General features: G+C 38.1%; 1 protein-coding gene across 1 annotated transcript in view; it reads left to right on the forward strand.

The window, feature by feature from the left end:
* LOC124593960 (dynein beta chain, ciliary-like) overlaps window positions 1–16446 on the forward strand; it is a 746507-nt gene that overhangs the window by 347459 nt on the left and 382602 nt on the right. Inside the window, exon 23 of the mRNA XM_047132308.1 lies at window positions 15882–16104. Coding sequence (XP_046988264.1) covers window positions 15882–16104 — 223 coding nt within the window. The remainder of the gene's footprint in view (window positions 1–15881; window positions 16105–16446) is intronic.

A 16446-nucleotide genomic window follows, 5' to 3' on the forward strand; every position in this document is an offset into this window, starting at 1 on the left:
TGCCAGTCCCTAAAATTTTGATTTTTTTTCTGTTGGTTAGTATCATATAGTTCTACATTACCTGAAAAGGAGAGCTTCCACTTTTATGTTGGACAGGTTTTATAAACAATTGAAAATTTTGCCATACATAAAACGTGGTTTATTACCACATTATCACAAAACAGGCTCATAAAAATCAAAACCTAGCCTTATTTAACATAATTTTAGTTTTGAAGGATGAGTAAGAGACTCATTTTTCAAGCATTTTAAATGGTTCCAAAATGTTTGTGAAAGGTCCAAAGACATAAAGTTTTCAATTTTTACAACTTCTGTGCACTCTGTTTTATACTGAAATTAGCCAGTCAATAAACTAAAAATGTGTTCCACTGCTTCAGTATCTTCCTTTGATTTAGAGTGATGCCTTCCTGTTAATAAATAGGGACTGGAGCACTTATAATCTTCAAAACATTTGGAACAGGGAGTGAGCACTGATGGCATTGTTGCTATCCTTCAGTTGGAAACCTATATCCAGCAGCTGGTCCATGTGACAGCATAAAGTTCACTACACTTTGGTATCTATAATCTCTGCAATCCACCAGTCACAGTCATACACATATCCCACAAACTTCCCCTTTCTCAGGTTGTGAATCTGAATACAGAGTCTGCCAGAAAAATGTATACACACTTTAAGGAATGAAAAGTATTACTTATGTGTTATTTTACATTTAATAATTGATCACACATGTGGTACAACCTTTAGTTTAGCACATGGTTACTTTAAATGTCCAAAATGTTCACCATTGGTGACTATACACATAACAGAACGACGAGCGGCCACCGCAACTATGTCAGTTAACACTACAGTGGAGATCATTGCACATGTTGCTGTAACTTCTTGGCGAAGTTCCTCCAGCGTGCATCGCTTACATCGATAAATGTTATCTTTCACAGTTCCCCACAAGTAAAAGCCCATAAGTGTTAGATGTGGCAACTATGAAGGGAACTCAGTGGGCCCTCTACCTTGAAGAGTGTGGTCAGTTTTGCTGTAGTGTATTCATCCATAGCATTAGTGATTTCTCTGTGCTTTCTTGATGCATAGATCTTATGACTTGACTTCACTGACCACGGTTTCTTAACAGGACTAACACCTACCTCTGTAGTTGACTGATACAGGGTATTTAATTATTCCTCTATTGAAGCAAAATCTACATTTATTTATTTATTTAATTATTCTCCATGAACAAATACAAGGATTTGTTTTGGATAGTTTACATATTGATCATTTCCCCTTATAACATTGTGGGAAACAATTATATACAAAAGGTCTAACAGATAAAAAATTATGTTGCTATTTTTTTTGTACATGTAAATACTATTTATACAAATGAAAGTGTTCTACTCCTCTGAGAGGAAATCCTTAATACTATAAAACCACCGTGTGAGGTTGATAGATCCTCCATCGGGCGCCTCCCCAGGTGGCGGATAGGGGAAAGCCTCCCAGATATGGGTGGCACCGAGGAAATCAAATACTCGGGGCGGACCAAAACTATCACATCCTCGAGGATAAGTACCCGGAGTAAAAACCGGCGAAACGAAGAAAACTAACACAAAAGCCCAGACACGTCTATGTGGTAACCACCGGTACTCTGGCCAGCGTCTGTCACCAATGGTGCGGCTGATACGAGCTCCAGGAACTGAAAATCCCTGGTTCTACCAAACTGGCGCAAGCCAGACGAATTACAAGCATAATGGCAAGTACACCTAAAAACAACATTACCCCAGGTGGACGATCCACCCGTCGCAAGACGGCAACCAGGCACTCGGATTCTGGGGGACCTGGAGATGTACTAAAGGGCGAGTCGGAGCGCTCTGGCAAACTACCCAAGAAAACACACACATACTTTGGCACCTTCAACATACAGACACTAATACAAACGGGAAAATTACACAATCTAACAACTGAACTCACCAGTCAAAAGATCTCGATCCTAGCGCTACAAGAAACAAGATACACGGATTCAGACACAATAGACTACGGAAACTACAGATTCTTCAAGAGTGGAACCAACAGGAAAATCGGCAAAGGAGGAGCACTCCTCGGCATGGCCTTCGCAGTAAACAAAAACATCCTAGACTCAGTAAAAGAAGTCAACGCGATCAACAACAGGCTCATGACCATGCGAATCAAACACGCCAACAAGAACTACACCCTCATCAACGTACATGCCCCCACGAACGCAGACAACAAGGACAAACCAGAAGAAACAGACAAATTCTGGGACGAACTCGAAACCACCCTGGCAAAAATACCCCAAGACAACGCGAAAATTCTACTAGGCGATTTCAATGCACAAATCGGCAGAGAAAAACGCTACAGAAAAACAGTAGGAAATTTCCCTGCACACAAATTCACCAACAAAAACGGCACCAGACTGATCGAACTCTGCCAGCAAAACAACCTCAAAATCATGTCAACCTCCCTGATGAAAAAGCCCAAGAAACAAAAGACGTGGCGATCACCAGTCCACTCACTAGGCGAATTCCAGATAGATCACGTGGCAATCTCCTATGAATACCAGAAAGAAATCCACGACGTCCAAGTGAGAAAAGGCGCCAACATAGATTCGGACCACTACCTAACAAGAATCAAAATCAAACTCACACCAAGAAGACAACACAAAAAGAAATTGACCTCACCGAAATTTGATACAAGAAAGATCAGAGAATCGAACATCACAGAACACTGGGAAAAACAAGAGGCGAAAGATTGGACCAGCTTTAAACAAAAAATTGTGAACACAGCCAAAGAACTGATCCCGCTGACTAGAAAACCCAGGCACCCTTGGTGGAACACTACCTGCGAAATCGCCCTACAAAATCGAAGAACAGCTTTCACAAACTACAACAGCAACAAAACACAAGAAACACGGGACAACTTCTATGAAATTCGAAGGCAAACATTGAAAACAATAAGACAAGAGAAACGCAAATACATAAACGATCAGCTAAACTCCATCGAAGAAGACTTCAGAAATTTCAACACACGGGATTTCTACAGGACGTTCGCCAACCAAGCCAAAGGATACTCACCACAGAACCTCTGCTTCAGAAAAGAAGACGGAAAACTGGCACTTACCAACAAAGAAAACTGTGAAGAGCTCGCGAAGTACTTTTCAAAATTACTAAATTGCCCGGAACCTAACTCAACCTTCGAACCCCGAGAACCGGCCAACGCACCGGAAGACTCACCATCACCAACAAAAGAAGAAATCCTCCACTGCATAAAGAAACTGAAAAACAACAAGGCAGCCGGTGAAGACGGAATAACGGCAGAACCGCTGAAGAACCTAGGACCAAACTCGCTAAACGAAATCACACAAATCATACAGAACACCTGGACAACCGAAATCATACCTGACGACTGGAAGACCGCACTCATTCACCCGCTACACAAGAAAGGTGACAGGACAGACACAAACAATTATAGAGGAATTTCCCTGCTACCGGTCATCTACAAAATTCTATCAACCTGCCTTCTCACCAGAACGCAAGGACAACTGGAACCCGCCATCTCGGAATACCAAGCGGGTTTCAGACCCAACAGAGCCTGCCCCGAACAAATCTTCAACCTGAAATCAATCATAAAATCCCACATGACAAGCCCCAAAAAAATCATCTGCACTTTCGTCGACTTCAAAAAGGCTTACGACTCGATCGACAGAAAGTCCCTCATCCAAATCCTCAGAGAAAAAGGCCTAGACCAAAAGACCCGAAGACTAATCGAACAGACACTAACCAATACAAAATCCAAAGTCAAATTCATGGGCGAAATCTCGGACCCCTTTGAAATCCACACTGGCCTAAGACAAGGAGATGGACTATCCCCGCTATTGTTCAACATCGTCCTGGACAAAGTAATGAGCGAATGGGAAGCTGAAGTCAGGAGACAAAACACCTGGAGACCAGTCACATTAGGAAGAAAAAGACTGGAAATCCCTTACCTAGCATTCGCAGACGACCTAGCGATACTGACCTATGACCCAACATCAGCAAAAGCACAGATCGAAATCCTGAAAGAATGCGCCGAGAAAGTCGGCCTACAAATCTCTTTTGAAAAAACGCAAGTCCTAACAAGAGAAGGCGACGACATCACAACCAAGTACGGCAAAATTAAAGGGGTCACACACTTCAGATACCTAGGCGAAATCATCGAACCGACCGGAACAGAGAAACTGGCTTACGAAGACAGACAACAGAAGACACGGAAATCACTAGGCATGGTACGAAACGTCTACAACAAACAATGCATTTCCAGAAACACCAAGATCAGACACTATAACACAGTGATCAAACCCACAGTACTGTATGCCAGCGAAACACTAGCACTCAACAGGAAAATCAAAATTGAAGAAATCAAAAAAGAAGAACGCAAAATCATGAGGAAAATTTTAGGAGGAAGACCCACACCAGATGGCTACAGACTACAGAAGAACTCAACAGTAGAAGCATATTCGAACATCGAGAACGATATGAGAAAAAGGCGCCTTAAATTCTACGGACATTTAGATAGACTCCCTGAAACAAGACTCACCAAGAAAATTCTAGAACACATCAAGACACTTAAAGTCTCGACACCCTGGACGGAAGGAGTCCGAAAAGACCTACAAGCAGTTGGCACCACAAACACCACAGACAGAAGCACCTTCCGAAAACACATAGACAATTGGGAAGTAAAGTCAGAAGCGCTAAAACAGCGGACCAAACAAGAATGGTCTGAGGAGAGAAAAGAGGCCCTCTCCAAGAGAATGAAGGAGTACTGGAAGGACAAGAAGAACAAGCCTTCAAAGTCATAAGCTTAACGATTTCCTTTTAGGGAAAATTCGCCAACAATAATAATAATAATAAAACCACTTATTGCTGAGGAACTCCTTCAAGGCAATTTCAAGGCAGCTTCCACTTAAGCTTTTTAATTTTTTTGGAAGTTTGTTATAAAATTTGATCCCCATGTAATAGGGGCTCTTGTCTGCACTTTTTGTATTATTTCTTTCCAGGTGATAATCATCGTCCCTCTTAGTATTGTACATGTGCACTTCTCTATTTAGATGATTATACTGCTTGTATTTTAGCATCAGCTGAACAGTTTTATAAATATATAGTGTTGGGGTGTTAGTAGTTTCTTAATTTTAAAAATTGCTTTGCAAGACTCATTATATCTAAGCTTACACATGACCCTAACTGCCTTTTTTTGAAGGATGAATACCCTGTTTACATGCTTGGCAGCAGCACATCCCCATACAATTCCATATGTGAGGTATGGATACACTAGAGCACAGTAGATTATACTCATTTGCTCATATTTAAGAAATTATGACATTGTCCACATTGCATAAATTGATTTGCTAAGTTTTTGGCATAAGAAATCGATATGATGCTCCCAAGAGAGATATCGATCTAACATTACGCCAAGGAAGGAAGTTTTATCTTTCAGTTTTATTTCTGAACCATCATCAGACTGCATCATGGGAGGTGTCACCTTGTTCAGATACTATCATTGTTATTATTATGTCAAAACAGCTAGAATACAAAAAGTTATCACTGGAAACATCTTCACTTTGAAAGAGTCTTCACATGAGAACACTTATTCCCAACCTGAACAAAGTCTGTTTTTTTGTTTGTCTTATATATCACTCTTTTATGGATAAGCAAATAGTCAGCACACTTCACTCTCCTGTGGCCCCAGTCAGAAGAAATTTCAAACCGTCCTTTTCACAAAACACACTGCATCTGTGTCAACTGGCAAATTCCTCATGAAAACACAGAACTCATTGGATGGTCTCAGATTTCTTAGAAGGCTCGTCAGTAAACAAATTAGCACTGAACAACAACAATAGACATACATTTCCATTGGGGGGGGGGGGGGGGGGGGAAGATTTTTTAAAATAAAACATGTCCAACATAAAAGTGGAATGGAAGCTCTCCTTTACAGAGGATGTAGTACTGCATGGCACTAATCAACATAAAAAAATCTAACTTTTCTGGATTGTCATTTTCGAAAAGAAATTTTTTTTCTGTAAATTATAAAAAAAAATTCAAAAGGCAACAGTAAAAGAACTTTGACAGATATGTCCAAACAGAGGATACCATTGTAATCGTAAATAAAAAAACTCTAACAAAATATCAAAATTTGCATCTTTGAAATGATGTTCGCAGTGCCATCTTTGGAGGCCTGTATCTCGGGGCAGGAAGTTTTTGGAGAAAACAAAAAAATATGTGTGTCTTACTTACTCCTGAATTTTAACATAAGCTAAATGCAATAACATGTGAGACTATGATGGTAACCCGCCTGCCTGAAATGAATACGGATTATGCTGTGTCTAAAACTCATAGCTTTTAGTGTTACACATAAGGTAATTATATCTTATTATACTGTTGTCTCCCACATAAGTCCATATATTTTCCACAGAATTTTATGTGTAAATGATCTTAAACAACTGTTTTTTTGTCATGGTTCACTTTCCTGGGTCATGTGCTGCCTAGCAAGTAGGATTTTTCCCCCATCTTTGTTGGATTCAGCCAGTTTTTTTTTCTGGCTTGGATAACTTTTTAGTTATATAATTTCCCCAGAGTGTTAGTACAGAATTTAGAAAAGCTGGTGGCAAGTTAAAGCTTTGAGTTATCCCATGAAATGACTTTAGGTGCCTCAATTGCTCAGAAAGTAAGCTGCCTGTGTTCTAGATTTGGTCCTGCACATATACTGTCCTTAAAAAACATTCCAAAACTGATTTTATTCAAGGTGTTTAAGCTACGTTAGCACAGTATCTATGGTGGCAGCTTGAACTAACAACTGTAAACAACAGATTTTACAGTCAGTTGTGAGCAGGCAGTGTTAAGTAGCTGACATGCAGCCATAGTGTGTCAGTGTTGTTGTGTCCCAAATCACGCTGAAGGAACACCTAATCAAATGTATAAGACATTCGTCAGAATGTTTCAAAGAAGAGAAAAGTGTGTACAAAATTTGTCCCACATACCTTGACTCCTTAATAAAAATAATGATGCGTGTTTGCTTGCTGTGACTTCAGTGGAATGCAAAAGTGGACAACTCTTTTCTGGAGAAAATCATCGCAGGTCAGTGACACTTGGTGTTACTGATTCCAGCCTACAACACAATGACATAGTACAGTAATTGAACTGAAGGACTGACTCTTTGACAAAATAAGCCAATTTGACATGCCAGTTGAACAGACTTCTCTGACAGTTTGAAATGGTTGTATGAAGGTTCTGTGCATTGTCCTCGAGTGGGGTGGGGGGCAATTTATAACACCTGTGGCATGAAAACTACCATCTTATCTTTTTATTCACTCAGTCTTGAAACTTTTTGGGCTGGCGGGATAGCTTTAAAATGTCACAAATGCTCATTTGTAATGGATATAGAAATTTTGATGTGTAGTACATCACAATTATCATTGTGTGTTCTGTCACAAGGCAGGTCTTTGATACTAAGTTAATCATTTTTCATTTTTTCCCTTCTCTGTAATCCTTTTCAATTTTCATTATATCAAATCTGTCTCAAAGTCATCAGCTAGATGATATTTTCTCAGTTCTTTTGTGTCGAGTCCAATCACTTTCCTTCTAAAGCATTCTTTATACGCAGTCTGTTGTTATATGCCACGGGGCCAATGTCTTTTTCTACTCTTGATTGTCCTTTTTAACTCACCTTCTTCAGCACCCTTTTAAGTACCTCCAAATACCTTATTTTACCTTTCCAGTTGCCACTGTCTTCCTCTAGATTCATCTCCACACAAAACACTTCACTAACCTTTCACTTAGCTACTTATAAAAGGACCCACGAAAAATTTTCTTTTCTCTGTAAAATTTGGTAAATTTGTAAAATTTGTAAATTTTGGTATTGCTATGCTTGTTTTTTTCCATAATTTTAGCATGGTATACCATCTATCCTAATAAAATCAAAAATATGAAGCTCAGTATGGCAAATATAAAGGTAATGTTTATGTTAAACTGTGTGAAACATTAGTCCTTCCTCAAACTGTATCTGTAAGTCACAAGGATTAACTAAGTGTGTGGCTAATTTCTGAAGTTCATTTACTTTGCATATGTATAGGGAACGGCCACACACCTGTCGCATTACCCTGTTACTGTTCTGGTAACTTTGTATAGCTTGATTAAATTGCAGATAGGGTTATGGTTTGTGAAATAAATAAATATCCTTAACACAAGCTGAGCCCTGGTTAGTAATAAATATGTTTTTCAGTCCATACTTAAAACAGTGGGAGCAACGGCAGCTTGACTCACCAGCTTGGTCAAAACTAAGTCTGGCACACCACACTGCTGTCCAAAATTAAAGTAAAAATTCAGTTCTGAATAACTCCTCAAAATCTACAAACCTATGCTGAAGAGTCACATGTCTCTAAAGACAACACTCCCGTTCTGAGTCCATAAACCTATTCAGAAATTCCATAGTTCATACACTGCTCTGCTGTCTTTTCATAGTTAAAGAATGCAAGTGCAACTTTTGAAAATTTCTATAAGTTACTGAACTCACACAGAAATTCTACAGCCACTAATCTTGTTGCCTGATGAATTTTAAAAGCTTCAATCATGTCTGACATGCCACTAAGTAGGACGCATTGATAATCGCTGACCTTTCATTGCGAACTACGTCAGGCTAACATGGCCACTGCCCTTGTATTGACTTGATCTGTCATTGCAAAACCCACAGAATTAGATTAGATTAGATTAATTATTCATTCCATAGAGCCATAAAAGAGGGAATCCTCCAGGGTGTGGAACATGTCAGATAAACACATTACAAAAATGTAATTAGAAAAACTTGAGTTTCATTAATTTTAATGATCCTCAGTCAATAAACAGTAAAATTATGTACATGAATTAAATTTAAACTTTTAATATTTACAGGTTTAATACTTACATCTGCTTTCATTAAACCTATCATTCAGACATTTGCTAGTTTCTTGGCTATTACAACCAAGTATTGTCAAAAATTAAGGTAAATTATTCATTTCAGTGATCCTCAGTGAAGAACAGTCAGATTATGTACAACATTTATTTAAAACTTCCACTATTTACTGACTTAAGACCTACATCTGCTTTCCATACATCCATCATTCACACAGTAGGTAGTTACTTGGCTGTTACAACCAAGTATTGTCAAAAAATTAAAGTATAATAAATTTTCATTAAAATGGTCTACTGCACTTGTTGAGAAACTCATGGATGGAGTAAAAGGAGTTGGCCACCAAAAATTCTTTTAAATTATATTTAAATTGTGCCTTGTCTGAAACTAAACTCTTAATGGTTGCTTGTAACTTATTGAAAATATGCGTTGCTGAATACTGGACTCGTTTCTGTGCAAGAGTAAGTGATTTTAAATTTTATGTATATTGTTCTTATTTCTAGTATTGATACTGTGTACTAAGCAGCTAGTTGGAGAAAGATATGTATTTTTTACAACAAACTTCATTAAGGAATAAATATACTGAGAAGCTGTTGTTAATATGCCCAATTCTTTGAATATGTTTCGACATGATGGTCTTGGATTTACACTACTCATTACTCTTATTATACACTTCTATACTCTAAAAAATTTTTCTCTGTTTGTGGAGTTACCCCAAAATATGATACCATATGACATAATGGAGTGAAAATAAGCAAAATATGCCAGTTTTTTTATATTTATATCTCCTATGTCTGACATCATTCGCATTGCAACCACAGACTTGTTTAGGCGCTTTAGCAGTTCGTTAGTATGTTGCTCCTAACTGAATTCATTATCAAGTTGTAATCCCAAGAATTTTACACTCTCAACTTCTCCTATTTCCATGTCATCATATTTAATACACACACCAGAAGAAAATCTCTTGGAAGTTCTGAACTGCATATAGTGGGTCTTTTCAAAGTTTAATGACAGTGAATTGGCTATGAATCACTTATTGATGTCAGCAAAAATTTGATTAGCTGCCCTTTCTAAATTTATATTTCATTTACTATTTATTTCAATGTTTGTATCATCTGCAAATAAGACAAACTTGGCATCTGGTAATGTAACAGGCGACAGGTCATTAATATACACAAGAAACAGTAGTGGACCTAGTATGGAACCTTGGGGAACACCACAAGTAATTTCTTCCTAGTCAGACGATGTCTGATTGCCTACTGCTGAAGTGTTACATAATGACACCCTTTATTTTCTGTTGGTAAGATATGACTGAAATCAATTTGCAGCACTACCAGTGACTCCATAACATTTTAATTTACTTAAAAGAATGCTGTGATTCACACAGTCAAATGCTTTTGACAGGTCACAGAATATGCCAGTTGCCTCTAATTTGTTGTCCAATGAATGGACATTTTCGCTGTAGGTGTAAATACCTTTCTCAATATCAGAACCCCTAAGGAATCCCAGACTGTGACTTTGACAATATGTCATTTTCACTAAGCTGCTTAAGTAGACGCTTGAACATAACCTTTTCAAAGATTTTTGAAAAATCTGGCAAAAGTGAGACCAGTCGGCAATTTGATGGCATTTCTTTGTCCCCTTTCTTGTGGAGAGGTATAACTTAGCATATTTAAGCCAGTCCAGGAATGTTCTTGTGACAGGTGATTGATTACACAAATAACTTAAGATATGACTAAGTTCACATGAACACTGTTTTATTAACTTTGTTGATATGTTATCATAACCACTAGAATGCTTTGATTTCAAGGACTTTATGATGGATTCTATTTCTTTGGGTGAAGTAAGTGTCAATTCCATTTTACTGAGATTGCTTGTGTGCACTGGTCTCAGATATTCCATTGCATTATTTACTGAACCTGACAACTCCATACTATCAGTAACAGAGACAAAATACTTGTTTAAATGGTTTGCAACATAACATGCATGTGTACCAGGGTTTCATTAATTTTTAGAGCTATTTGTTCCTCCTCATTTCTGGTCCTACTTGTCTCTGACTTAACTATATCCCATATTGTTTTTATTTTATTGCTGGATGTATTTATCTTCTTCTCATAATGCAGGTGTTTAGATTTCTGGATAACCTTCTTCAATATTTTGCAGTAATTTTTGTAATGAGCTATAATGCTAGTATCAAAGGTGTCTCTACGTATCAGATAGAGTTTCCTTTTTGTCTCACATGATATCTTTATCCCTTGTGTGATCCATGGTTTCTTATTAGACTTTTTTTTAATTTGAGTTACCTTCAGGGGAAAACAATTTACAAATAAGGTGCTAACTTTATTAATGAATGTTTTGTATTTTCCATTTGTGTCTTGGATGCTGTAAACATCCATCCAATTAATTTCTCTGAGCATCTCCTAAATTTCTCAGTTTTTGACTGTTTTTATTGGCCCTCTGTACTCAGTTCTGATAGATGTTTTACCCTGACAATTTTCAAAATTTAATGTTAGGTGTTGCATGTCATGGTCAGATAGCCCATTTACTATTGGTTTTGTAATGTGGCTTAGTTGCCTAGAATCGTGTATAAATATATTATCAATGGCAGTCTTAGAACATTTGTATACCCTAGTTGGGAAATTTACAGTAGAAATTAAATTGAATGACAATGTAACTGATTTCAGTAACTGTTCACTGACAGTGTTTTTCAGGACATCTATATTAAAATCACCAGCAACCACTAGTTCTTTGTTTTTTAATTTTAGATGAGATAATAAATCTTCAAGACCGTTTATAAACAGGTTGAAATTTCCTGAACGTGCTCTGTATATGGCTACCATTATAAAGGACCTATTATGAAATTCTATTTACATTGCACATGCTTGTAAGTGCTGCTCTAAGCAAAATTTATTAATGTCAGTTTTCTTAAATTTAAAACTGTTTTTAACAAATGTGGCAACTCCTCCTTTCTCCATCTTTTGTCTACAGAAGTAGGAGGCTAACTTAAATTCTGTAAGGTTTAACATATCTATACCAGTGGTCACATGATGTTCAGAGAGGCAGATTATATCAACTGGGTTTGATGACTCTAATTCATCAATGCACATAAGTAGTTCATTAATTTTACTTCTAAGCCCTCGAATATTTTGATGCACTAAAGATAATTGGCATTTCACATTTACCAAGATGAAATCGCGTGGAAATAAAATTTCTGCTGATTGCTGTAAATTTTTAACCAACAGCTGTGTTCGCTGATCCAATGTGCCAGGACTATGCTGTTTGATTACACATACTGTACATATTATGATAAAAATTACACATGTAAATACTTTAGATGATCTCCACGTGCATACTGATTCCTTAGGGCTGTTAAAACATATCTGTTCTGTTGCCTCTTTATCAAAAAATCCGTCATAATGTCTTTCATTGGTTGCATATTAACCTTAAATGTTATACATGAGTTAGGGTTAGAATTTCAATGGTTTCTCCATAATGACATTAGTTTTTTTGCTAGGGTCCTCAGTGTTTGTGCTGTTTGCTTCTTATTCAGTGAAATATTTAACATTAACATTACAGTACTTAATATTAAATATTGTCTGTATTAAATCTAATGATAATTAAATGTCTACAGATATTTATTGCAGCCTAATATTGGCTCTACATTTATTGTTTTGCAGTTGATTTTGTACTAAAATGCATTTGTAATCCTTGGAATCAGGATTCTGGCTTGTAACTCAAATTGTATTGTTTGAATAGAAATTCTGAAGCTGGTTTTTCAATATTTCTCGTCAATCACTATCTTTCGACACGTCATTGCTGAAAGAGTTTAGAAGTTATTAATTTTCAGAGATATTAGGTGGATTTATCTCTTTCAACATCAATGTATAAAGCACTCTTGTATCTACAAAGTGGGTGTTTAGACATGCTTCCATGCTTCGTTTCTCTCATTCATGTGTGGCACCATTACCTATTCTCTGTAATTATTAATAAGGATTTTATTCATGTGGTCACCGTGAAATATATGCAGCTTCTGAGTTTGTGCCATGGTGGCATCCTTACATCATGTGCAGGCCAGCAACAGACATTTGCCTGGGAAAAACCAGTTGCAGTAACACTTCAGACTACCTGCTGCACTTATCAGAGCCAGCTTACTTTGTTGTACCCATATTGTGCCAACACACAGCAGGCACCTCCTGCCACCTCCTCATGAGCTTGCTCACCTGTGTCAGGACTCACGCCATGCCATCACCTGTCAAACAAATGCACAATCAACTGCATCTGCCCAGTCATCTCTGAACTGTTAATTATGGTCAATATTAGGAGAAAGGTACGATGGTAGTTTCTTGGTTATGACTGGTGCTACAGATTCCCAGTGATATATTTGATTTACTCTAAATACTATAAAACATACTAAGAGTTAAATGGAATCATTTTACATATAGTACATGAACTTAATATTGTAATTACCAACAGTAAAATTATGCAGTGCTGTTATTCTTGCTTACTGAGTGAGATGACACTTATTAGGGTTGTTGAGTTCCAGAGGAGCAGGAGTCACATCTTATCTTGTCATCCAGATTAATTTTTTTCTGTAATTTACATACATTGATAAAGATAAATGCCTGGGTGCTTTTTGGTGAAAGGACATCACTAATAATGTCCCCTATCCCTGTCCTGTCAAAGCTATTGCTCTACTCTAAAGACCTTTTCACCAAAAGGACATTGAGCAACACTTTAATTATTTTCATTATATTTATCATGTAAATAAGAAAATATCTGTATTGCACAAAAGTTCAGTTGCAAAAGATGGAATTTATCTACATGATAAATAAATTTGAAATAGCAGCTAAGGAAGAACAGCCACTAACAATATTCCTAATTTCCTGTTATGCCGTCTTTCCTTCAAGAAAATAAAAGTTAAGTTTGTCTGCTGTCTGGAAAACTTTTTCTTTTAAACATTTTAATTTTATGAACAGAAAAGTCCAGTCAGGCGAAAAAAAAAAAAAATAAATAAATAAAATAAAATAAAATGAGACATATTTGGTGGCCACTAATTACTATCAGAAGACAGATACCTCCCAGCACTACTAATAGACATATGTAAAAGTACATGACACAATCCTAGCTTTCTGAATAATTAGGTCCTCTCCTGGGGGTGGGGATGAGAATCAGAGTGGGATGGGCTGGGGGAGGTTAAAAAAGAAGGGCGAGTCTCTCAGACCCCAGGATGAGAGAGACCCAGCTGTAATGAGGATGAGGCTAGCCAAAGATGAAAAAGGAGATGTCTATCAGCAGTACTAGGGAATTTTGCCTGCTGAAGGTAGGTACCGCCCAACAGTTCTGTCTCAATATGCCATGACTTGGACATCTTAATGTACATATTTTGTGGTTACTCAGCCCACTGTTGTTTATGTACACATGTCAAAAAAAGTTTTGCATCACCTCAGTTCCAAGAGTTCCGCAACCTGAACAAAAAATTGGAATAGAGATCAACATAAACATTTCCGCCCTTTTTATTGCTAATGAAAACCACACATTGCATGTTGTACCACCATACAGCGAGACCTTCAGAGGTGGTGGTCGAGATTGCTGTACACACTGGTACCTCTGATACCCAGTAGCACATCCTCTTGCATTGATGCATACCTGTATTTGTTGTGGCATACTATCGACAAGTTCATCAAGGCATTCTTGGTCCAAATTGTCCCACTCCTCAATGGCGACTCGGCGTAGATCCCTCAGAGAGGTTGGTGGGTCAGGTCACATTGTCCACAAACATCCCTTTTCAATCTATCCCAGGCATGTTCAATAGGATTCATATCTGGAGAACATGCTGGCCACTAGTCGTGCAACAGCATTATCCTGAACGAAGTCATTCACAAGATGTGCATGATGGGGTTGCGAATTGTCGTACATGAAGACAAATGCCTCACCAATATGCTGCCGATTTGGTTGCACTATCGGTCAGCGGATGGCATTCATGTGTCGTACAGCCATTATGGCACCTTCCATGACCACCAGCGGCATATGTCGGCCCCACATAATGCCACCCCAAAACAGCAGGGAACCTCCACCTTGCTGCACTTGCTGGACAGTGTGTCTAAGGCATTCAGCATGACTGGGTTGCCTCCAAACATGTCTCTGGCGATTGTCTGGTTGAAGGCATATGCAACACTCATCGGTGAAGAGATCGTGCTGCCAATCCTGATCGTTCTATTCGGCATGGTGTTGGGCCCAACTGTACTGCGCTGCATAGTTTCGTGGTTGCAAGGATGGACCTCACCATGGATGTTGGGAGTGAAGTTGCACGTCATGCAGCCTATTGCGCACAGTTTGAGTCATAACACGACGTCCTGTGGCTGCACGAAAAGCATTATTCAGCATAGTGGCTGTGCTCTCAGTGCTCTACTGAGCCATAATCCATAGGTAGCAGCCATCCACTGCAATAGTAGCCCTTGGGCGGCCTGAGTGAGGCATGTCATTGAAAGTTCCTGTCTCTCTGTATCTCCTCCATGTCCAAACAGCATCACTTTGGTTCTCTCTAGGATGCCTGGACACTTCCCATGTTGAGAGCCCTTCCAGGCACAAAATAACAATGCGGACGTGATTGAATGTCTAGGCATGGTTGAACTAGAGACAACACGAGCCGTGTACCTCCTTCTTGGTGGAATGACTGGAACTGATCGACTGTCAGACCATTTCTGTCTAATAGGCGCTGCTCAAGCATGGTTGTTTACATCTTTGGGTGGGTTTAGTGACATCTCAAAACAGTCAAAGGGACTGTCTGTGATACAGTATCCACAGTCAACATTTATCTTTAGGAGTTCTGGGAACTGGGGTGATGCAAAACTTTTTTTGATGTGTGTACATTGCTGGTTGCTCGAATCTTACAAGATAATTATAATTCTTATTTACATTTTGAACTAGTGTGGTTCACACAATGTACAAATTATTTGTTGCATATTTTCAGCCTTCAAGAGCTAAATGACTTTATTGATGAAGCAGATAATGGTCTCCTGCAGCCAGTTTTGGAAGGGGACTATGATGGCCTTCTGAAAGTAATGGGGTACCTGTTTCATGTAAAGGAAAGGACACCAAAAACAGATGAAATGTTTGAGCCTATTAAGGAAATGATTGATCTGCTAAAGACATATGATGTTGAATTTTCAGAAGAAGTGTACTTACAGCTACAGGTAGGTTTTCTGTAGATCACTTGATATTATAGCCTACAAAATTAAAAACTGAAAACTTCATTATTTAGACAGATAATAATATCATTCTAAGAAACAACAAAAATATCAAAATGAGAAGTTCGGCATGTGACTCAGTTTGAAGAAGTTTTTTGGCAGAAGTCATTGATAGAAGTTGTAGAATAATAGGGTCTCTGAGGAAGTTTTTAGAGTAACTGGGTGGTAGTCCCTTTACTACTTCCAAAAGAGTTGTGCAGTAACAGCATCCAATCCAATTTATTGTTGCATAAATTGTGCAAAAATTGTAAATTAGTCAGGTGAGTGGCCAATAATGAGAGATTTTTG

This window comes from Schistocerca americana, chromosome 2 (assembly GCF_021461395.2).
Source record: "Schistocerca americana isolate TAMUIC-IGC-003095 chromosome 2, iqSchAmer2.1, whole genome shotgun sequence".
In the NCBI taxonomy this organism is placed as follows: domain Eukaryota; kingdom Metazoa; phylum Arthropoda; class Insecta; order Orthoptera; family Acrididae; genus Schistocerca; species Schistocerca americana.